General features: G+C 60.1%; 2 protein-coding genes across 7 annotated transcripts in view; one reads left to right on the forward strand and one right to left on the reverse strand.

The window, feature by feature from the left end:
- Window positions 1-11,403, reverse strand: LOC126041234 (TRAF3-interacting protein 1-like). Its single transcript, XM_049806633.1, has 4 exons — window positions 11,029-11,403; window positions 9,191-9,786; window positions 8,926-9,085; window positions 1-82 (listed from the first exon to the last, which is right to left on the reverse strand). Exons 2-4 carry the CDS (start codon window positions 9,720-9,722, stop codon window positions 1-3), a joined length of 774 nt encoding a protein of 257 aa, XP_049662590.1. The 5' UTR covers window positions 9,723-9,786; window positions 11,029-11,403.
- Window positions 8,993-22,055, forward strand: part of TBX1 (T-box transcription factor 1) — a 19,063-nt gene continuing 6,000 nt past the window's right edge. Inside the window, exons 1-6 of one of the 6 annotated variants that reach the window (XM_049805996.1) lie at window positions 8,993-9,011; window positions 14,314-14,442; window positions 15,648-16,110; window positions 19,565-19,666; window positions 21,092-21,263; window positions 21,504-21,659. In XM_049805996.1, the coding sequence (XP_049661953.1) occupies window positions 14,409-14,442; window positions 15,648-16,110; window positions 19,565-19,666; window positions 21,092-21,263; window positions 21,504-21,659 (927 nt within the window). In that variant the 5' untranslated portion in view covers window positions 8,993-9,011; window positions 14,314-14,408. Of the gene's footprint in view, window positions 9,012-10,557; window positions 10,649-10,953; window positions 10,973-12,707; window positions 12,991-14,164; window positions 14,443-15,647; window positions 16,111-19,564; window positions 19,667-21,091; window positions 21,264-21,503; window positions 21,660-22,055 lie in introns of those variants that run through there. The other 5 variants (XM_049805994.1, XM_049805995.1, XM_049805992.1 and 2 more) reach the window with 5 other exon arrangements.

The following is a 22,055-nucleotide window of genomic DNA, read 5'->3' on the forward strand; positions in this document are numbered from 1 at the left end:
TCATCCGTCTGCAGCGGGACAGCCCGCCCCAGTTGGGAGCAGCAGGACCCCTTTCATGTCGATGTGCCGGTCCCCCGGCCAGCTGCGGGGAGGAGAGGCTGCGTGGAGCATCAGGCCCTCCCAGGAGGAGACTCCCAGGAACGGCTGAGCACAAATAGCTGGTTAGGTTTTTAAGGTTTTATCCATCCATGCTGGAAAAGATGCAATGGGTGGAGCAGTCCTTTCACCGTGTGTGTTGTTGAGGGTTTCTACAACCCCTGTGCTCTCATGTTGGCTCTGAGAGCAGGACCTGGTGCCCCTGTCTTCAGCGTGGGCATAGCTGTGCTTCATGCTCTGTGTGTGTACAGCACTGAGCGCAGGGAAGGACTAACCCATAGCACGAGCCTGGGGATTTCATGCTTGCCTGGCTGGAGGCTTTGCCATCGTCCCCTCAAGGTGGGAATGTGAGTTATGTGCCAGATGAGCCCATGGAGAGCCAAGCGGTCGAGGCGATGACATCCAGGGGGTCTGTGCAGGCATAGATGATCCTTTTGGAGAGTAACAGGACAGGCAAGAGCAAGGCTGCAAGGTGGTCTGCTGCTGAGCCCTTCCTAGCTCCCCACAACACTGGAGCCCAGATGAAAGCAGCCGTAAGCTGGTGGGGATGGCTGGAAGCTTGTCAGGTGCTTTTCCAGTTGCAGTGGTTAGAACCTGCACCCTCGAACCCGAGCCACCCTGCCTGTGCAGCTCCTCTGCATTGCATGGCTGTACAGCCTGCCTTACCCGGCATTTTCTGGGTGAGGGAATGCATCACCCCAAAGTGGGGCTGCCCTCTGCCCCCTCTCCACTCCCCCTCCTGCCCCTTCCTGCTCCGCAAATAAACAGGGAGGTGCTGACAGCTGCCAGGTTTGGCCAGAAGACTTTTGACAGAAAATTGAAGCCCCCGCTGCGAGAAGGGAGAGCTAGGAGGGCTGCATGCTTGCAGGGCAGCCAGGAGTGCAGCCGGGCTGAGGAGGCTGCATTTTTAAAGCAAATTCAAATACCAGCCCAATGTTCACCTGAGCAGGGAGAGCTGTGAAAGCCCAGCCCAACATTTAATTTCCTTTTCTCTCCTTTTTTTTTCCGTGAAGTAACTCATACGTAACATCTGGCATTCATCTTTTCTTTCCTTCACAGGCATAGCAGAAACCCTGGTGTGAGTCATGTCCATTTAAATATGGAAGCACATCATAAAACCTAATGGAGAGTCCAAAAGGTGAGCTTTTATGTGGTTAAAACTCATAGAGAGGTCAAGATTGTTTGGTTTAAACATGGGGGGTCATTCTGCGCATGAAGGTGGTCCTCTAAACCTTTAGAAAGGCTTGTTTGCTCAGCACAAGAGCTCAGCTCAGCACCCCGCGGTTTTACTGTCTGGCTCCCGACAGTGCTGTGACTGCTGCAGGGAAAAGCTGTGTCACCGCAGCGTTCCCATCGCCAATGAAGAGGAAACATGGGGCATGGGCCACATCCCGCAGCCATGGGGAGCCCACAGCCTCATGGAGGGGTCCCCAGCCAGCAGCAGAAGTGGGAACAGCGACTGTACTGTTGATGGGGTTTTGGGGTTGTCACCTCACTCACAACAAAAGGCAGCAATGGTCACGCTGCCTGTCCCACAAGACCAGAGGAGCTTTGCTTTCGCCTGCCGCCTATAAAACCTGACATGTTTTATAGGACAGGGAAGGGGAGGAGTGTTAACAATTCATTTCTCCTTGTTAAACTCAGTTTTTGTTTTATTGACTCTGAAATAATTTTTGGTGACCATTTATTACTACTTTATTGGCTAGTTTATTGTGACTAAGCGCATGATAAAGCAAACCTTCTGGTCGGGGCTGGCGTAAAGATGCTGTTTGATCTCCAAATTCTTTTGCCTGATGTACATTAGCTTGAGCCAAAACCAGGCATCTGTAGCCCGTCTGGGGTCAGACAGTCCCTGCCTGTCCCTGGGACAGAGTCTTGTCCCAGTGACTATTCCAGCCATAGGCATGAGTGAGCCCCAGCCTGGGGAAGCAAGGGCAGGATCTGCCCCTCTGCTGCTGGAACAGACCAGCTCAAAGCTTCAGGCTCCTCCTTGCTGATTCCCTGGACAGAGATGATTTTTGGCTGTAAGCAAACAAGTCAGTCAGGGTTATTAACCCTGATTATATCAACATGGATGATCGGTGTAGCCAAGATCACATCCAACTCTCTCTTCAGCACAGTCTTGGCTGTGGCAGGCACCAGAGTCGATCCATCCCATGTCCTCAGACACCTGCTCCAACCAGAGGCTGCAGATTTAGGATGCAATTAAAATAATGACAGCCAGGGGCAAAGTCCCTGACAACTTAGAGGGATTAAGTACTTAGGGTCTGCTCTGTGGTCCTCCCTCCATCCTTGTTTCCATTACCATAACATCTCTATTTACTGCTGGTGTCCCTGGTCATCTAACACTAGCATGCTGAGTGTCTTGACTCATATAAGCCCCTTCCTCAGCTGTCTTTCGAATTTTCCACTATTTAATCGCCAGTTGTCAAGCTGGCGCTGGATTGGATGATGGTAACCTGCACAGTCACCTCTGAGAGTGAAGGAGGAGGTGATGGTCCCTGCTCGAGACTCTCCCTCTGCCCCTGGGCTCTGCCCCAGTATCATATGGCTGCGAAGGTCAGTGCAGTCAGGTTTGGGTGTGGGAGCAGCCCTTGAACAGAATCAAGGAGTAATGGCTGGTCCCCATGGTGGTGGGGAACCTCCCAGGTAACCAATTGGTATATCCTGCTCCTGACCCCAAAGTCTGGGGTCTGATCAGCAGAGGCTGGACACCTCCCCTTGCCCCAGGGATCCTGGGGATACTCTTCATACCTCCTGCTCCCTTCCTGCAAACCCAAGGGATAAATAATACGCTCATCTCGCACCAACCTGCTCTGTATCCGCTGCACTCGTGTTTATCCATCGCCTGCCAGGCTGCTCTCAAGGAGAGCAAACCAAAGCTGGGTTTCTGCACTCTGGCTAATCTGTGGTTTCTCCTCTGCTGAAGACATTTAAGTGCTTGGGAGAAGGTGCGATTTCATTTAACGTCGTTCTGTCCTGTCTCTTGCTGCTTCCTGCCAAGAAACTGTCAGTTCCAGCCAAGCTTCCCGTTTGCTTGTTCTTTGCCATACCATGAAGTCTGGGCTCAGTTTGTAGCTCCTATAACTGCAGGAAAACAAATCCATCCTGCCCTTGCAGCCCAAGGCTGTGCCTGAACTTCCCTGGCCCCTGAGTTTTCTCGTTCACTATTCCTTCTGCCAGCCTTGCCCCTGCTTGCTGCCAAAAGGCAGAGAAAATGGGATCTCATGCTAATAAGCAACCCAGCTCAAGGTCTTGTTTGAACACAGTCAAAAATGGCCCCTGTGGACAGGGGCCTGACTTGCAGCCTTTTGCCTTGCCAAAGCTGAGAGAAGTGGAGGAAAGTCTGTCAAACCAGCCTGCTTTTAGACCCAGACTTGTGCAGAAGGGAGACAGGGAGCAGGACGCTGACACCGAACCCCCATTGCCCTAGCTTCTCAGCAGGGCACGATCATGGGATTTATCTTGTTCCCTCAGCCCCATTCCCCTGTCACTGTCTCCCCTGCTCTTTTTTCATTTTCAGGTACAAGGTCTGCTAGTCCTTCCAAGGGGTTTCCATGCAGGTTTGGCGGAGACGCTGCCATATGTTTTTCATTTTGATAACTCCCCTATGGTGTCTGTTATCACCCAAGTCTCTATTAAGATTTATTCCTGTTATTGTAGCAGTCATTTTCCCCAGTACATGTGCATTGTATTTGGAGAGAGTCATAACCACTCTCCACATCCAACAGATGCTGTAGTCAGAGCGACTCCTGCTTCCATTTACCAGACCTTTCTACTAATATGGGATTTCACCAATAACCACAAGTGCTGTTCGCTCCCCAAGATTTCCGCGCTATCATTTCTTGACTGCGTTAGCAGCAAAACACCCATCAGAGCTCCAGTCCCTCACAAAGTGAAAGTTTTGCTTGGCTTTGCTTTTCAGCCACTTTCCCATTCAAAGCAGTGAGAGACTCCTGCTCCTGATGGCTGGAGGGCTGAGCAAGGACCAGGGTGTGCAGACCCAGGGTGGGCAATGGCCGGTGTGAGAAGGGCAAAAGGCTGGTTCCCCTCGCTCATAGGATTTGATGAGGATGGGTTGGGGAAGAGGATGCGATCTGCTGGACCTGGCATATGGGTTTAAGAGGAGGACAAGGTGCCTTGCACGGGGCTGAATGCAGCCAGGAGGGGTCAGTCTTTGCTGGCATCAGTTTGGTGGTGCCCCACCACAGATCTGCCTCTTTGCAGGAGGGTATGAAAGAGATGTCCCCCCTCCCTGGGGGCTGGCAGCAACCCTGGCCCCGTGTCTGCTTTGCTCTGGTCCTTATCACACGCAGCAATGCAATTTGGGCTCCCTAAGCGAGGCAGCCTACCAGCAGCATCTACAGACCCTTCCAATTTGCCCCTCTTTCATCCCATAGCAGTTTGGTCAGCTCGTACGGAAGAAAGGAGCTCCAAATGCTTTCCGGGCCTAATAATATCCATCAAAGCATTTCCACGGCTGAGGCAAGGATATACACTGCAGCACGCAGAGCAGGAAATGGGCTCGGGTTTTCCAGAGCTGCCTCTTCCAGCCAGAGCAAACCACAAGATCACGGGAGGACAAGAGCGCTGCGCTCGTGGCTTTGTTTGCCCCAGAAGGAATTGATTTGATGAGAAAGGAAATTGGCTTTCTTTAATCTGTCCTTGTGCTAATTCCGCAGAGGAAGGCGTGAGCATTGGCAGTTCCCGAAACTGAACCACCCTTCAGCACTAGTCGGTTTGTGCTATTTGCAGGGATGGTGGTGTTTCCCAGGCCATGGCCCATGGGAAGCACCCTCAGACCACAGTGAGCTGTGCGTGGCAGAGGTGGAGAGCCCTCGCCTCTAGGGCCAGGGGCAGCTGGGGCCCCCACAGAGCCAGTGGCAGCACAGCTCAGGCCCTTGGTGTGTCATGTGTCCCCTTACACGTGTGCCTTCCTCATATGACAGGGGTCCCGCTACTGTCTTCACCAGGGCCAAGTTTTCTCCAGCAAATGCCATGAGGAAGGAAACAGCTGTGCTTCTCATCTCTGGGGAGTCTGACTGTGAGCCTTCACATCTCTTTTCCAAACCCTGTCTCTGAGCCCAGTAGGACAAGAAGGAGGATGTTCCTCATGCATCAGCCACGTGTGCAAGAACAGGTTAGATTTGAACACACTTTTCCATTAAAAATATTCTTTGAGAGAATCACAAGAAACGTAAACAATCCATGGGAACGTGGATTCCTGACTGGCTCCAGGCTGGCATTTCAACTAAAAAGGGGGAAATGGAATTAATGAGTAGGAAGAACAAGAGCTAACTAAGATGTCAACAGAGAAGAACTAGAAATGGTGCAGTGTTATTTTATACAAAAAAAATCTAAAAATACAATAAATAAATTCTACAAAAACCTAAGCCAAGAATATCCTGGATCCCTTTCAATGCCAAACAGCTTTCCCAAGGTGACTAAACATCGTCACTGTTGCTTGCACAGAATGACACTGAGATGCAACAAGCAAAGGGATTTAAATGTGCCAAGGGACCCTCGGCACCCTGTGTTGAACTTGTTTGAGGCATCACAGAGGCAGGAGTGGGAGCACTGAGCCTTGCTCCACTCTGCTTTGCTTCATTATGCTAAGTTAGTTTAGTAACACACCATTGCCCTTAGCAGGGCTTGTGCAGGGATTACAAAGCCTATTGTAAGGGCTTCCCGGCACTTGGAGAAGTCCCTGCCTCTTCCTTGCCATGAGATGCCTGTTAAGGGTTGCCATGTGTCCGGCCAGGACTCTGCAGGCAGCAGCACGAAGGGTGCAGGGTGCAGGGCACGTCATGCCTGCAGGCAAGGCTGGCCACCCGGCTGGCTGGTCTCTGTGCCTGGCAGGCCCTGACCACAGTGGCTGCCTGATCCAGCAGCCTTGAGCTCCAGCAGAGACAATCTGCCCATCCCCAGCACTTGCAGCAAGGTATCTGCCTGGGTTGATGGGGTGGTGGAAGCAGGAGCCAGAGCTGAAATCCTCAAATTCCTTGTGCCCAGTGACAAGGATGTGCTGTCAGTAATATCGGAGCGGGTCTGCAGGCAGGCAGAAGGGACCACCGTTCCTACCTCTCCTGCCCCGCCACAGTGCTCTGAAAAGGGGTGAGGTGTCCCCCGGGGCACAAAGAAATAGCAAATGGAGCTGAGAACAACCCACAGATCACAAAACCCCCTGAGAACAGACACATCCACCACCGATCCAAGTGGGTAAAGTGAGAAGGAGAAGGAGAAGGAGAAGGAGAAGGGAGAAGAGAAAGGAGTGGAGCAGGCTGGCAGAAGCAACACTGCTTTTTTGCAGACAAACATGGGCTCCAAGAAGGGCCCTGGGTGCATCTTCAGTTCTGGTCTCTGCTCTCAGAGACTGCACTCTTCCATAAGGCTTTAACATGCGCGAGCTACCCTCGGTGACAGTGCAGAGCCCGCTGCCTCCCAGCTGGACGCATTCCAGAGGGTACAGCTCCAACATTAACGCAAGAAGAAAAAATCTCCAGGATGGAGTTAGTCAGTTTTTATGCTGGATTGGATTTGAAGAAGCAACTGACATCAGCTGAAGCATCTGTTCCTTACAGTGCTTGGGTTAAGTTTGCAACATGTCCGATGAAATACCCAGCAGTGCACAGAAAGGATTTATCGCAGTGAGAGCTGTGTAGATCGTGCAGCCTCCCATTAGCATGTTGAGCCCTATGGTTTATTGTGTTAATTTGTTTGTGCTAACATACTGTCTTGTCTTAGTGTTTAAAATATAACACCATCTGACACACCAAAACGCCAAGAAAACATATGAGCTCCAGAACAATTGAGGTTGGTCTGTTCTTTGCTGTGACAGGGGACAGGGTGGAATAATAAGGAATGTCAGGGGCATTTTACTGGCCTAACAAAAAACGGGAAAAGTCCTCGCAACGTAAAAATCCCCACAGGACAGTCTACAGCAACTGCAGGCAGGGAGCTTTGGGGGATACCTCATCTCCTGACAGTGACTGAGCTCCGTAATGCCCCTCTGTGCAAGGACTGTGCCTGTTTAACTGCAGCCCAATGTGGGGTGGCACCATCTGGCCCCCCCTGCATGGAAACGAACCCACACACAGCCAACCTGCATGGCATGGCCATAGTGGCTTCACCGGCACACGGTGCCCGTGTGGGTCAGGCCTCAGTGCCTGCATCCAAACGAGAACCAGGCTGCCTTTAGCCAAAATAAATGTCTGCACAGGATGCTGCTGTGGGACTGAGTGAATATAAACCTTCCGTGCAACAACCACAACCAAGTCACGGCGAAATGCCTCCCCTTCCCTCTAGTGACTTGGTTGCAAGTAGATGGCTTGAAAACGACTCTTGCTCCACAGAAAGGATCTAGCAAGAAGCAGAGAGGCGGCTACTTTCCCTTCAGATGCAGTGCAGCAGCAGTGTCCTCCTGTGCTCTGTGTGGCTCCTCGCTGTTCTTTCCTAAACTTGTGCTGAGATAAGGAAACACGCTTCAACTGAGCCATTTTTGGCACTTCAGTAGTAGGTGGGGGGATCCTTCTTTCAAACTAAAAGCACCTCATTCCCCTGTAGCTGCAGCCCCGTTTCCCTGCGCACTCAGGGATTGCAGGCAGCCGGGCAAGAGCTTCCCCCTTCTCGCCAGAGCCAGGGTGCGAGCAAGGAAGGAAAGGGCCAGACCAGAGGGGACAGGGACAAATTCACTCGCACATATTAAGCGGCAGATATGTGTGTAAGCCCCAGGCAGCAGAGCAGCATCCCCGTACAGAGATTTTTGACAGCATTAATGAACATTAATGAGGACAGGAGTGACAGAGAGTGACTGGTTTTAGGGCAGCTCCTGGTGCACTCGAAAGCAGACGAGCTGGGGTGGGCTCCTGGGGGAGCACCAGGCAATGACCCCAACTGCCAGGTTGCCTTGCCCAGGCCACCTCAGAGCTCCCAAGGGAGTTCTGCACTCCAGGGCTGGGCAGGGGTCCCAAAAACTTCACAGCCCCAAACTGTGGGCCACACAGGGCAGCTGCACTGCAGGAGAGCACTGATATCTCACTGGAGAGGCATGAGCAGTTGTCAGGGGGAAAGAAAAAAAAGAAGAAAAAAAAGGAAAAGGAAAAAAAGAGAAAAAGAGGGGGAAAGGGAGAAACCCCGCCGGCTGTGTGCTGGGGGAGAGTGGCTGACAGTTTTATTTCTGAGAATTTCCCTGTGCGTGATCTCTACATTGGGATCTGCAGGCAAGTGACCCCATAAAACCAGCCTGAAATCCCCATAGCAAATAACGCAGAGCCAAGGCTGGCAAGTGGGAGCCAGTGGGGGTCCGGGAAGTGTGGGAGGTGTGGGAGCCCAGCCCCACTCCCCTGAGCACTACGGTGCCCCACGTACAGCCACAGGCTCCCCACCGTGCCCATCTGCAGGGTCAGGCAGCCCACGGAGCCCCACAAGCCCCAGCTTTCCCAGGCATGTCACTGCCTACTAGCAAGAAAACAACTGTTGTTGATGAGCATTGTGCTGGTTATTACAATAATTATTTATTATTGGATACTTTTTTCCTCAGGGTGTTTATCTCTCTTCTTTTTCTTTCATTCGTTCATGCTTTCTTTCTTTGTCTCTCTTTTGGTCTTTTCCTTCCTCTCTCTTTCTCTCTTTCTCTTTGTTTCTTTAATTCTTTCCTTTCCTCCGTCTTCTCTTCTCTTCTCTTCTCTTCTCTTCTCTTCTCTTCTCTTCTCTTCTCTTCTCTTCTCTTCTCTTTTCTCTTCTCTCCTCTCCTCTCCTCTCCTCTCCTCTCCTCTCTTCCCTCTCCTTTCATTGCCTCCTTCCCCAGCCCAGAGTCCCAAACGCGCCCACCGGTGGAGCACAGCGCGGCTGCCGTGCGGAGCCGCGGACCCTGCCAGCGGCGGCCCGGGCAGGAGCTGCTCCCGGCGCGGCCTCAGGTGCCCGGTCCCGTCGCCGTCGCCGTCGCCGCAGGGGGACGAGCCGCGCTCCCTGGGGCCGCGCACCTGCCGCGCTGCCGCGGGATGGGACGGGACGGGACGGGGCGGTTCAAATCCCCGCTCAGCACCAGCGGCGGGGCCGGGCGGGAGCGGGCTGCCGCGCCGGGCCGGGGCAGTGCCGCCCGGTGCCGCCGCTCGGGCGTCCCGGCGGCCGGAGGGGAGCGGCTCGGGGCGGCCGCGGGGGCTCTGGAGGCCGCGCAACGGTAGCGAGCGGGGTCGGGGCGCCCCGGGGAAACCAGCGAGCTGCAGCGGGGGAGTGAGCCCCGACGAGCGCCGGGGGACCCCGCGGGGCCCCGCGCCGGGACGGGCGACTGGCACCGAGCCGTGGTGCCAGCACTCCCAGCCCAAACCGCTCCAGGTGCGGGAAAGCGGGTGGGCAAAGGGGCAGCGGCAGAGCACGGCTCGCCTTGCCTTGCGTTTCGTTCTTCTGTCGTTATCGTCTGGCCGTCTTTCCGATGTCTTTTTCTGGCTCTCTTTTTCTTTTTGCTTTCTCTTTCTGTCTTTGTCTTCTTTCTTTCTTTCTTTTTCTTTCTTTCCATCCTTTTCTTTCTTTTTCTTTCCATTTTTCCTAATCTTTCTTCTCTTTTCCTTCTTTCTTCCTTTCTTTATTTTTCTCTTTCTGTCTGTTTCTTCCTTTTTTCTTTCTTTCATTCTTCTTTCTTTCTGTGTGTCTTGTCCTACTTTCTCTCCTTCTGTCTGTCTTTCTCGGTGAGACCTGGTTAACACATTTGATTTTTTCATTTGTTAGATACATTCGTTAATTTCGGTTCCTATAGTTGAAACGTAAGTAGCAAAATAATACTAATAGTCGCCGTAGTCGGAGTAATAACGAGGATGACTGTAATGATAATAACAGTCTTCATCGATAACGGTCTCAAATCAAACGCCAGAAAATCCCCGTTTTTCCGGGGACCCGCGGGAACCGCAGGCTTTTTTCACCTGCCGAGATGTCCCCGCTTTCCTCTTTAGCTCCCCTCCTACAACGAATCTGTAAATGTCCGCTGCTCCCGTTAGCTGAACCTCTACGAATTATTATTGTTTCGCCAGCACCATCGCTACCGGCAGCGTTAGCCTTTCCCGTACCGTTCTTTTCCATCGCTCGCAGCGCACGGGCGGTGCTGCCGCGGCGGGCGGGGAAGAGCGGGGGCCGCGGGGTTCACCCTCCCCGGGCCCGGCCGCGGGAACCTGCCCGGGGCACCCCGCCGCAGGGCTGTTCATCAGGGAACTGTGCGGAGAAATAAGCGCGTGCGGACGTGTGCGCGGAGTGCGCTGCCGCCTCCCCCGGCCCTGCGTGGCCCCAGCCCCGGCTCGCTGCCGCTCTCCCCCCCGCTAGTCACTTGCTGCCCCGCGGCTCAGCGGGGAGCCGGGGCTGCTGTGCCAAGCCCGAGCCGGGCCGCTCCCAGCTCCCCTCCAGACTCTGCACCCCCCCCCCCCCCTCCGCAGCCCTGGCTCGCCGGGGGCCCATCGGGGCACAGGGGTTGGGGGGCGGGAGGGACGGCGGGGCCGGGCAAGGGCCGGGAGAACGGGCAGAAAGGAGGGATCGCGGGAGGGACGAGAGGAGACATGCGGGCGGAGGGGTGAGTGCGAAGAGCGGACGGAGGGAAGGCGGCGGGAGCTGGGGCTGTGTCCCAGCTGGGCCCCGGGGGAGGGGGGAGAGCCCGTCGGGGCCGTGGAGCATCTGCAGCACAGCCCGGGCTCAGGGTGCGCGGGGGGATCCAGTCTGGGGGACCCGGGCACCCCCGCAGCACAAGGGCCGCGGCTCGGTGTGAGCACGGCCCCGGCGCTGGAGTGGAGCGGGGGTGTCCGTGCCCGGCCCGTGGGTTACGGCGCCGGCGGGGAGACCCCTGCGAGGGAGGACGAAGGCAGCAGCCCTGGGTGTCCGCCCCCACCTCGCCTGAAAGGTCTGGGGGATTGCGGGGTGCGGGGCCCAAACGGGGAAGAGTGCGGCAGCGGATACCTGCTGCGGGGAGAAGCCTCGCCGGGGCCGGGGAAGGTGGTGGAGCGGCTGGGAGGCGGCGATGCTCGGGCTCCGGGGGCTGTGCCCCGGCTGGGGGCTGCCGTCGGGGGGATGGGGGGACGGGGAACTCGTTGCAACGCGTTGATTTCCTCGGTGCCGCCACGGGCTTTTGCACCGCCGGGGCCGGAGCGTTTCGGGGCGAAGCAGATGTGTGTCCTCGGAGGGCGGGGGGGGGGGGGGGGGGGTGTCTGCCCTTCTTCCCCGTCGAGCTCTCGGCGTTTCCGCAGCGTGGAGCCGTTCCCGGCGGAGAGGCGGAGGGACAACCCCGACCTTCCCTTCCACCTGTTCGGGCGAGGTGTGAGCCGAGAGGAGAAGCCCCCCCCTCACCCTCTCCCTGGTGCCCTTCCGACAGCCTCCGGGCTCCATCCATTTCCCCCCCGCCGGCCCAGGGACGACCACAGAGCCGGGGGCAAACTAGTATCGCTAACGGCGGGGTCAGCAACCGCTCGTCGAGGCTGGATGCGCCTTGCAGGGCTCCGGAGATGCGGAGCGGCCGGCGAACGGGACAAGCGCCCGCGGGGCTGAGCGAGACGCCTGGCAAACGCGGCCTCTGGATTTAGGCCCTTTTGGGGGTGCAGGAGAGGGGACAACCCCGTTTGCAGCACAGCGCCGTGCTATCCGCTCACTCGGGTGTGCTCTGCCGCCGCGGGGTTCCCCCGTCGCGGGGGAGCCGGGGCTGGTTTCGCCTTCCCGTCGTCTCAGCTCCGCCCGGCGCCGCTCACGCGTGTGCGAACCCCGCGCGGCCTGCGAGGCCGGGCACGGGGTGCGGGAGCGGGGCGGCGGGGTTTCCTTTCAGGGATTTGGGGTTTCGGGGCTGCAGCCCCGCGGCTCAGCGGGGATCCGCTCCGCTGCCGCCCGGGGGCCGGCTGGCAACGATCCCCGGCGGGTGCCGTATCCCCGGCAGGCACCGCTCAGCCCCGACACCGCCGGGCGGGTGGACAGGCCGGGGGGTCCGTCCGCGCCCGGGCTGTCCCCGACGTGGCACCGCTTCCAGCTGGGGCTTTACCTAAGGAGCAGGGAAGGAGAAAGGCATAAACCTAGGAAACGGTGCGGGCAAGCAAGGCACGGGCAGTAGCCCCCCGCTCCCCGACTCTGCTGGGGCGCTGGATTCGGGGCTTTTCTTACTTTCCGGAGGGGGGGGGGAATATTTTCTTTCCTCCTGGGGCAGAGGCTGCCCAGAGCCGAGCACACCTCGGGGAAGGGGCTGGCGCCCCGTGTCCCGCTCGCATCAGCCCTTGATCTTCCCGGAGGCGGCTTGCAGCTCGCACCCGCGGCTCCTCGCTTTCCTCCGGTATTGCCCCGAGGTGCCCTAACGAAATCCCTTCCCCTCCTCCTTGTATTGCCGCCAGGTAAGCAGCGCGGGTCAGCACTGGGACACTCTTCTCCGTGGCGTGTCCCTGAGCTCGGGATAGAAACTGCCCCGGCCGGGAACCGCGCTGCCAGCAGCAGCGAAGAAACAGAACACTGATCGTGTCACGCTCTGCCCTTATGCCGTTAGCTGCAGGAACATATGCTCAAATATGTAAGAGTAGTCTAGATTTTTCTCTGCAAATATTTTTACCACATCCAAAGATAATATTTCAACAGAAGAATCAAGCCCCGCAGGCTACAGACAGGGCAGCTATATATAACCCGCTTGCTCACTCCGGCTCTCCGCGCATCGCTCGGGTTATGCAACCCCCATCGCGCCAGTAGCCACCGGCGCGCCCCACGGCTCCGCCCGCCCCGTTGGGGCATTTCCCCCGGGACTTCGGTGCAGCCACCCGCCCGGAGGGACCGGCACCGGGACTGGTACCGGGGCCGGGCCGGGCCCGGCGGGGTGGGCGCACCGCGTCGCCCCGCGCCGATGCGGAGGAAGGGCCCGGGGGACGCCGCGGCGCTCCGAGGGGCCGGTGCCGGGCGGTGAGTAGCGCCTCACCCTCGCCGGGGCAGGGAGGGGAACGGGGGCGGCCCTCCCCGGCGGCGGGCCGTGCAGGTGCTGCCGACGGAGCGGGCTCTCACGCCGGGCCGGGCAAGGGCTCGCCTGCCGCCCGGCCGGTTGCTTTCCGTTTTCTCCGCTTTATTTTCGGCGAAGGAAATGCTCGAACGCCGGCGGGTGCTTTGGGGATTTGGTGGCCCGGGGCTGGGGGGGGGGGTGTCTACCCCGCACCGGCGAGGCGCCCGGCGGTACCCGCGCCCGCAGCGCACCCCGACGTGCCCGGCCCCCGCCCGTTGCGGCGGTTCGGGCTGCGAATCCCCGCGGGCGCCGACGTCCCGGCGGTCGGACCGGGGCAGCCCGCAGCCCCGCGGTGGATGCGGGCTGGAGGAAGGGAGCAATCCCCCCCTTCTCGGTGCCGGACATCCGCAGCGTGACGCCGGGCTCGGCTCGGCTGGGCTCGGCTCTCTCTTCCCTTCCCGTCGGCCGGCTCCCGGCGCCGTGATTGACACCGCCGGCCCCTCCGCCCGCCCCGCAGCACATCCCATCCCTCCCCGCCGGCCGCTCGCCGTGCCCGGGAGGCGGGGAAGGGCCTCCCCAGCCCTTTGACACCATCTCGGCAGGAGTTTCACTTCGCTTTCGCCGCCGCCGCCGCCGCTTCTGCAGGCAAACACCCCCGGCTTCCATGTGACGCCTCCCAGCCACTGAATGGGGGAAAGCGCCTATAAGGGAGCCACTTTCCCTACGTGCAGGAGAAAAGGAGGGGACGGGGGGGGCAGAAGCAGGAGGTGGTGGTTGGGGGGAAGGGAAGAGAGAAAATAAATTAATAAATCGCAGGGAACGAAGTTGGGGGGACAGAAACTGAGACCCCGGGGAAGAAATTCGTGGGGTTATTTATTCCCCCGTCCCCCCCGTCCCCCTCCCGCTGACAGGGCTCGATCCGGCCCGTTGCGGCGCTCGGCGCTGGCTGCAAAGGGCCCCGGGGAAGTTTCTTGCTCCCCAACGCCCTTCCCGGGGGGGGGACGACGACAGAGGGTTTGGGTTGTTTTCTGTTGTGGGATTTGTTTTTTGTTTTTTTTTTTTTTTAAGCTTCCCTCCCCCCCCCCCCCCCCCCGTCTGGAAGGAGGGGGGTCTCGCTCGCACCTCCCTGGATGGTGCGGTAGAAAGGAGGGGAGTGAGGGGGTGGGAGGGGGGGCTCGTGGTGGGAGGCTGCCGCGGCTGCTGCTCCTGCATTGGTGTCTCCCCTATGGACGAAAACAGCCCTCTGTCTCCCAAGGCAAATGCTTTCAGTATCGCCTCTCTGATTTCAGTCGCCGCCGCCGCCGAGCAAGCAGGGAAGGGAGCGCTGGAGGAGCGCCGCGGCGGCCGCAGCGCGCCCGCCCGCCCCGGCTGCCGCCCGCAGAAGATGCACTTCAGCACCGTCACCAGGGACATGGAAGGTGAGCGCCGCGCTCGGCCCCTCAGGGCTGCGGGGACGGGACCCCCCCGGGCCACGGCGTCTCGGAGGGTTTTCACGCGTCCCGGCCCGGCGGCAGGGCCGGAGGGAGCGCACGGAGCGCGGCCTGGCCGCGGCGCCGGTCGGAGGGGGCTATGCCGTGCCCCCCCCCCCGGCAGGCCCGGGCCCCCGCAGTCCTCCCTGGGAGAATAAGGCTCTGCCCGTGCCCCGGTGGCGGCTTCCGACGGCTCCGCCGCTTGGACCCGCGTCTCCTCGGAGGTGCTGGAGCATCCTCCGACAGCGCCGGCCGTGCCCAGGGCAGCGGCGGGCCGGGGCTCGGCTCCCGCTGGCTCTGCAGTCCCTGTCCGGCTCGGGGACCGCGGCGGAAATAACTCAAGACACCCCCAGGACCTCGAGGAGCCTTTCAGCATCGGAGGGGATCCGAGGGAGCCGTCCGTTCCCCGGGGCGGCCTGTCATGCGCCGCAGGGCCCGCTCGGGCCGGCGGCCGAGGGCTGCGCTGCCGGGGCCGTCCCGGCGCTCCTCGGCGCGGACCCGGAGCTTTGCTCTGGTCCCCGTCTGTTCCCCCTCTTTCGCCCGGGGATGGAAAGAAGGGGGGATTGCCAAACCAGATTCGCCTTCCCCTGTCAGCTACGGCCCCGCGGCCCCAGAGCGAGGGACATTACCTGCAGCACTGTAGCTACACGGAAATAAGAACCGGTTTCTTTCTTTGAGTTCCCCCCCCTCCTCTTTTTTTTTTTTTTTTTTTTTTTCGGGGGGGTGGGGGGTAGTTTGCTTTGTCCCAAATCGTGTGCGGCGAGGGAGGGCTTCTGCAGAGATAGCACGGGCTCTGCACCGCCGCGGCTCTTGGCAGATCTCTCGGGTTTGCAAAGGAAAAAAAAAAAAAAAAAAAAAAAAAGAAAAAGAAGAAGAAAAAAAAGTTAAAAAAAAAAAAAGAAGAGCCGAGGCAGGCAGGCAGCGGGAGCAGCGAGCTCCCCGCCTGCCCCGGGGGGAGCGGGGCTGGGGCCAAGCAAAGCGGAAAGGGGGAGGCGCCCCGCTGGGCTGGGCGCGGGGCAGGAGAGGAGGCGGAGGGCACCCCGCGGAGCCGGCGCGGCGCGGAGGCGGGGGCCGCGCGGAGCGGCGCGGAGCTCGGGGGGGGAAAGCGGGAGCCGGAGCGGAGCCCTGACGGCCTGTTTTTGGAATGATTTCAGCTATCTCCAGCCCCTGGCTCACCCAGCTGTCCCATTTTTGCGATGTTGCAGCTTTCACGGCCAACAGCCTGAGCAGCCTGAACGCCTCCGGGGGGTACCACCTCTCCCCCTCCCCGGGGGACCCGTACGGACAGCATGAGCCGCCGCACTACGAGCCCTGCACGGCTCAGCAGCACCCGCACCCGCCGCCCCAGCCCCAGCACGGCTACCCCTTCGGCGGGGCGGCGACGGCGGCCGGGGCCAACCCGCCGCCCCCAGGCCCCGAGCCTCCCGAGGGCGCCGGGGGAGCCGCCGCGGGGCCGGCCGCCGTCTCGGGCTGCTCCGCGGGGGCGGCCGCCGCGGCCAAGGCGCCGGTGAAGAAGAACCCGAAGGTGGCCAACGTGAGCGTCCAGCTGGAGATGAAGGCGCTGTGGGACGAGTTCAACCAGCTGGGCACCGAGATGATCGTCACCAAGGCCGGCAGGTCAGTGCGGAGCCCCCGAGCGGCCCCGGCTCTCCAGCCGCTCCCCCCGGCCGCGGGCACCCAGACTAGCCGGGGCGGGAGACCCCGGCCGCGGGCCCCGCCGGAGGCGGTTGAAGTCGCGGTGTGGGGGAGAATCGAGGCTGGCCAGGGGCGAGCTGCCGGGCGGTCCGGCCCGGCGGTTGCCGTCATTCGATCCTAGCGCCTCTCCCGGGGCGAAGTCTGCGAGTTCTTGCGGCCCGAAGGCCTCGGGTGCTGCGGGGAAGAACGCGCGGCTCCTGCGGGCTGCAGGCGGAGGCGTGCGGGGGACGGCGGGCAGGGCGGCCCGGCCCGGCCCGGCCCGGCTCGGCTCGGCCCGGGGGAGCCGCGCCGTGCGCTCCGCCGCCGGGTTGCACTCCCGCTGGAAAGGGCGCTGTGCTCCGCCGGGCGCCTTCGGCTTTCGGTTACCCCGCACGGGACTCAGATCCCTGTTTGCGGAGGACACTGTGCTCCCGGGGCGGACAGCAACGGCACGGGGGGGGGAGAGAAAAAACTAACAAACCGACCCGTGCAATACCTGTAACTAAATACATTTTTAGCACGGGCAGATCTTTTCCTGCCGGCGGGGACGCAAACAGACCCCAACTCTGCACCTTGAAACGTCCTCCAGGACTGTTGCATTTCCCGACTATCGAGTGACGAGCCCGGCTCAGCCCGGCTCTCCTCGGCCCTGCTCCGGCAGCCGAGGCGCGGTTCCGCCGGCGGCTCGGCTGGGCTCGGCGGGCCGGGACCCGGCTCCCGGCCAGGGAACAAAGGAAACGGCTGATGCGACCGCGTTAGAAACGAGCAAAACATATGGGGGGAAGAGGAGCCCCATTTACGGTTGTTAATTACTGCATTTAATTGCGATCGCCGGGAAGCGCCGTGGCGGCTCGGGCAGAGCTGCGGAGCTTTCCCCGCGCAGGCTCTGGGCAAACGCTGCCTTCGGCGGGGTGGGGGGGGGGGCGCATTGCTCGGGCTCTGGTCTCTTCCCTCGATTTAAAGCGATCCGGCGGTGAGGGAGAAAAGAAAAAGAAAAGCAAACAAATTAACAAATCCTCCAGTGCTTGCTCGCGGTTAGCCCCGGGGGTGGCTGCAGCGGCGGCAGCTGGAGCCCCGGGCACTGCCGCAGCCCCCGTCGCCGGGGGAGAAGGGCGCAGCGCGGCTCGTCGGGGTCCGCTCCGAAAGGGCCCAGCACCAGCGGTGACCGCGGCCGTGCGCTCCCGCTCTCCCTCCAGCGGTTCTGAGGGTCCCGAAGGTGCAAAAATTGAAATATTTTATACGTACACGGTTGCTTTTTTTTTTTTTTAATTAGCAATTTGCTAAAATAAAAAAAAAATCACCGCGGTGCTCGGTGGAAAAGCAGCCGGCGGAGGGGCCGGCGCTGCGCTGCGGGACCCCGGGCGTGATTTCCCGCAGACGGTGCCTGTCTCCGGCCGCGGCCCCTGAGCCCGGCGCCGGGCTCGGCGCTGCTTTCCTTAGCGGAAAAGGTCGTTCAGGCTCCAGGCGGAGGCTCTCTGCGAACAGGAGCTCTTCGATCTGGCGTTCTTCGCTCTCCCGGGACAGCGAAAGGATTGCAAATACCCCACTCCAAAAGGGCTCGGAAATGAACCAACTCGATTTGAATCAGGGGCTTTTTTCCCTCCTCTTCGTTTACTTTACGACACCGACAAATCTCCAGACATGCAGCTAAAAAGAGGACAAAACGGGGTAAAACCAGCAGGGAAAGGTTCGGGGAAGGCACTGTTCTCTCCCAGCGCCTCCGGGCTGGCCCTGCTGTTTGTCTAGGTGGGTCTTATCATCTCGGGTTGTTTGTTTTAAAACTAAGTTTTAAAACAAGAAACACCGGAACTGAAGCTAATGGGGGCTTTAACACCTTTTAAAATAATAATAACAGAGGGAGCGATTGGAAACGTCCTCCAGAGTTTGCTAAAGCGTTACAGAGAGGGAGACGCAGCCGCCCGATCCTGATGCTGCCCGGCAGTGCCGGGCCCGGACTGGAAGGAGCTGCGGGGCCAGAGCCCCGTTGCTCCACCGCCCTGGCAGGCAGACTTTCCTCGGCGGAGAGCAGCGGCGCACAACCAAAAAAGCCCCGGGAAGACGCACAGCAGCTCCGGCCGTGCCCCCCAAGAATGAGCCCGGGGGGGGCTCTCGATGTCCGCGTTTGATCGGGTTGTTTTTTCGGGGGGTGTTGGGAGTTTGGTTTTTCAACGGCTGCAAACCCCCTTCTCGGAATGCCGCCCGCTGTCGCTCGCTTGGTTTCCTACTCGGGGGGAAAAAAAATACAGGGAAAAAAAATTACATCAAACAAAACCGAAGCCGTAACGAGCCCCGGCGCGACGGCGCATCTTCGGCGTGTCCCGCCGGGGAGCCGCGGGCCGGGCCCTGTCCCCGGTGTGTGCAGAGGGAGGGAGGGAGGGAGGGACGGGGGGGGCCGCCCTAGCCCCTTCCCTTAACCCACCTCCGATCGCATTTGCCCCGCAGCCCCTCGAAGGGGTCGTGCCGTTGCTGAGCGTGGGACCCGCGCCCCTGGCTTAGACTGGGGTCCCCGGGGGCCTGCGCGGAGCAGAGCAGTGGGAACAGCCCCGGGGGCCAACCTGCGGGCTCCTTCCCGCTCTGCTTTTGCCCCGCACACTTACGGGGACCGGGAGCCTGACCGGGTTCTGGCAACGAAGCGGAGCCGGGAGCTCACTCGCTGGGAGGTCCCCGTTGCCCTCTAGTCCCTGCCCGCCGGGGGGGTGCGTTTGCCCCTCCGGGCTGCGGGAGGTCTCCCGCTGGCCCCGGGGACCACACTGCTGCTGTAACTGCTGGGCAGATTTGGGGAGGCAGAAACTGCAGAAGTGGGAACTCGGTTCCCTCGCGTTGCCCACAGGAGATTTTAGACGTGCCCTCACAGGCTGCCCGAGCCTCCCGGGGCTCTGCCCCTGGCTTGAGTGTGGGTCCGGAGACGGGGTAGTGCCTTGCATCTACCTCAAATCAGGTCAGCTGGAAGGATGGGGAAACTGCGAGGAGGAAATTCTTTTCACTTGTGTCTCCCCACGGCAAAGGCAGTTGTGTTGCTTGTTCCCCCTTTGGCCTCTGCGTCCCGCCACAGCGGGGCATTTCGTGTGTCCGACACAAGCGGCCCTGGAGCCAGCAGAAACGCAGGACTGCCCAGCTCGTCCTCCAGGGCTGAGGGACACGCAGCCCCTCTCCTAATGCTGCCCGGCTGCATCTGCCTTTTCCTCCCGTTTCAGCCGGCAGTTCCTGCGAGGGCACCTGACGTTGCAACCAGGCGTACGCCGGGGCAGCTGGAGGGAAAGGGCCGGGAAGGCTGCAGGGCTCCCTCACCCAGCCCTGAGCACCCCTGGCCCGGGGAGGGTGCGGGTACCTGCACCGGCTCCTCGGGGCTCCCTGCTGCCCCTCAGCTCAGCTCTCCTCTCTCTCCTCTCTGTGCCAGGCGCATGTTCCCCACCTTCCAGGTGAAGATATTCGGGATGGACCCTATGGCTGACTACATGCTCCTTATGGATTTCGTCCCCGTGGATGACAAGCGATACCGGCAAGTAACACCCTGCCTGCCCCGCCATGCTCGGCGCTGTAGGGACTGGCGGGTCGCTGCCCGCCCCTTGCCCCTCCCGGGGCTCGGGGATGCGCCCCTGGGCCTGAGACGTATTGGTGCGAGACGAGGGATGAGACACGGGATGTGGCTGCCCTGGGGTCTGTTTCACACTGTTGCAACGAGTTTGGGGCCAGGAGTGGTGTGAGGCGCAGACCCACGGGGTCCCCCTTGGCTTTCTCACAACACCCGCAGCGGCTGGGACCAGACTGGTGCGGGGCAGGCAGATGCACATGTTTCTGCGGGGTGGCAGGGCAGGAACCGCCTTGTCCTGCCCAGAAAAGCCCTCCCCATCCCACTGCTCCACATCTCTACCCAGCAAACGCCCATTCCCCCTAACAAAAATCCCCCCGTGCTCCTCAAGTGCCGTAGCCTCTCAGCTGGGGCAGGTGGCCCACTGGTGCTGGCCCCGTGGGCATTCCGGGGCTGTGCCATGCCCGCCAGGGAGCTGGCTGGGTGCTTGGGTGAAGAGAGCGGGTTTTGTGCTCTGGAGAGGCACCCGCCATCTGAGCCACAAAACCCTGCCCTTGTTTCCAGCGGCAGCGTAGGAAGGTCTTGGAAACTGGTGACTCGCAAGGCAGCGATGCGGTCTGGTTGGGAACCCCTTTAATTTAAAGACAATGAAAGGCGCATTATGTATTTAGCTTCAGATCAGGACGCCGAGCAGGCAGCCCGCGTAGGAATCACAGGGTCCGATATATAAATATTTAGACAGATATCCAAATTCTCAGGGCGTCCTAGAAATGTTTGCTTGTCAAGGGAAGTGGGATATATAACATCCAATTGAGTATATCTTTAAAAAGTAATGTTTCTGCTCGAGTCCAATGGTGTCTAATTCCCCCTGTGCAAACACTGGCTTTTAAAGTAAACACGCATATAGAAGATTGGATTCTCTGTTTTAAATGTTACAGTTGAATATGTACTTTGAAAGAATGAAACAAGGCTGCGAAACTCTGGACCTGCTATTAATCTACACGTAACTAACTTTCCACTCTTCACTTAAAGCCAGAACATTACTGTATAGAGGGCTCCCTTCCACCCGTTTTTTTAGAGGAGCTTTTGTGGCTTCTCTGCCAAATCTGCGCAGGTAGCTGTGCATTTTCTCCGCCCTGCAGATTTCTCTCCCACCAGTTCCATCGGGGACCTGATAAGATATTATTTTCCCCCCGCAACGCCTCTGGCTGTGGAGGAGCGCTCTCTCCTCTTGTTGCCGTAGGAAGTGGGACTGGGGGGGCAGCCGGCGCTTCCCCCTCCCCGGGCCGGGGGCATCCACCCGGGCCGGGTCCTGCGGGGCCGCGGGGAACCGCTGCGGGGGGACGGTGGCGGGAGCCCCCGGGCTGCGGCTGAGGGTGCCTTCCCCTCCCTCAGGTACGCCTTCCACAGCTCCTCCTGGCTGGTGGCCGGCAAAGCCGACCCCGCCACCCCCGGGAGGGTGCATTACCACCCGGACTCCCCGGCGAAAGGGGCGCAGTGGATGAAGCAGATCGTTTCTTTCGATAAGCTCAAACTGACCAACAATTTGCTGGATGACAACGGGCATGTAAGTGTCCCCCGGGAAAAGGTGTCGAGCACGGGGCTGCCCCGGGGGGGAACTCCCCGCGCCGTGATTCCCGTGGGGTGCCCCTGCCCGCGCTCCTCCCCAGGGGCTCCGCGGCCCCGGCCTGCCCCAGCCCCGCGGCTGCCCCCGGGCAAGGGAGCCGGCAGGGCCGGGGGCTGCGCTCTCCTCTCTCGATGCTCCGCCTGGATCAGTTATTGTCTCCTTGCTCGTTTTATCATTCAGATCATTTTGAACTCCATGCACAGATACCAGCCGCGTTTTCACGTGGTCTACGTGGACCCCCGGAAAGACAGCGAGAAATACGCGGAGGAGAACTTCAAAACCTTCGTCTTCGAGGAGACGCGCTTCACGGCCGTGACCGCCTACCAGAACCACCGGGTGAGGCGGCAGCGGGGCCCGAGACAACGAAAAAGGGGGGGGGGGTGTCGCCCCGGAGGTCCCAGGGGTGCGGGCGCGCCGGGCGCTGGCTCAGCCCCTTCTCCCGGCTCCCGGACAGAAGGCCGGGCTGCGGGTGTCCGTCGGTGGCGGGGGTGTCTGGGGGTATTCCTGCCTCCTCCTCCCCGTCTGCTAAACCCATTCCGGGGCAGCGCAAGGAACCCGATAGCCGGGGAGCTGCGCAGAGCTGCATCGCTGCGCGCCGAGGAAGCGGCGTGAGCTCCAGCCCCATCGCCCGCTTCCCCCCGCCCGGGGGGACCTCATTACCTATGTAAACCCGAGACTGGGGCTAGTTTGGAAACTACAGGCTTCCCGCTGTGAAACGTCACTCACAATTTG

Source organism: Accipiter gentilis, chromosome 7 (genome assembly GCF_929443795.1).
Source record: "Accipiter gentilis chromosome 7, bAccGen1.1, whole genome shotgun sequence".
NCBI classification, from domain to species: domain Eukaryota; kingdom Metazoa; phylum Chordata; class Aves; order Accipitriformes; family Accipitridae; genus Astur; species Astur gentilis.

Coding starts and splice junctions, on each gene's coding strand:
- LOC126041234 (XM_049806633.1), bottom strand. CDS start 9,722: ATGAAAGAAAGAAAAAAGGAAGAAACAGACAGAAAGAGAAAAATAAAG. Junction 9,086..9,190: donor CCGAGCGGCGGCACCGGGCG/GCACTGCCCCGG, acceptor ATCCCGCGGCAG/CGCGGCAGGTGCGCGGCCCC. Junction 83..8,925: donor AGCCGCGCTGTGCTCCACCG/GTGGGCGCGTTT, acceptor TCCTCCCCGCAG/CTGGCCGGGGGACCGGCACA.